At 32.9% G+C, this 794-nt stretch overlaps 1 protein-coding gene across 1 annotated transcript in view; it reads left to right on the top strand.

Moving 5' to 3' along the window:
- Positions 1-329: 329 nt before the first annotated feature.
- Positions 330-794, top strand: part of LOC137632281 (uncharacterized) — a 22360-nt gene continuing 21895 nt past the window's right edge. The window contains exon 1 of the mRNA XM_068364174.1: positions 330-435. Within this exon, the coding sequence (XP_068220275.1) occupies positions 389-435 (47 nt within the window). The 5' untranslated portion in view covers positions 330-388. The remainder of the gene's footprint in view (positions 436-794) is intronic.

The raw sequence follows: 794 nt of genomic DNA, 5'->3' as shown, positions 1-794 counted from the left end.
TATCAAACCTGAGCAAGGCTTGAAGTCAGGTCAAACAAGTGGACGTCTCCAAACCTACTCAACAGACCTACAACGCCCTTTACATAATACAATACATATACCCATATATATATATATATATATATATATATATATATATATATATATATATATATATATATATATATATATATATATACATAACTACCAATAGGCAAACTAATAATAGACACCATTCCGATATAACTAGAGTAAACAGGATGCTGAATCAATAATAAAAATAGATGACGGAACAAAAGATAGGCACTTCCTCTTTTCCACATACAGCACAGTCCCTGATAAAGGCCCATTCCGGAGCAAGGTCTTGCAGGGAGAGGAAGTTGCCGTCGGCAAATGAAAGCTGACCGGTATGAAAGACGAATTAGTGTGTGGAGCAACTACAGCTAAACGTATTAGGTAAGTTGAGTTGATACTTGTTCACCTCTCCTGTAATTTTCAAGGCTTTCACATGTAGTATTTCTGAATGCTTGACTAATTATAATTCTATATAAACTTAACTGATGATCAGTTACGGTACCGTAGCGCACTAGGATTTCTTTAAGACGAACGATTTATTAAGTCCCTTTCATATAAGCTAGAGGCCCGAATGCGGGGGAAAAAAAGGTTATAAAAGTTGGATGATTCAAAATCAATACGACTACTATTTTCCATATACATATATACATATATATATATATATATATATATATATATATATATATATATATATATATATATCATCATCATCACCATCTCATCATCTCCTCCTACGGCTA

The sequence above is a fragment of the Palaemon carinicauda genome, chromosome 41 (genome assembly GCF_036898095.1).
Source record: "Palaemon carinicauda isolate YSFRI2023 chromosome 41, ASM3689809v2, whole genome shotgun sequence".
NCBI lineage: Eukaryota > Metazoa > Arthropoda > Malacostraca > Decapoda > Palaemonidae > Palaemon > Palaemon carinicauda.
Note: the sequence above shows the minus strand (reverse complement) of the source record. Positions and strands in the feature narration are given on the sequence as shown.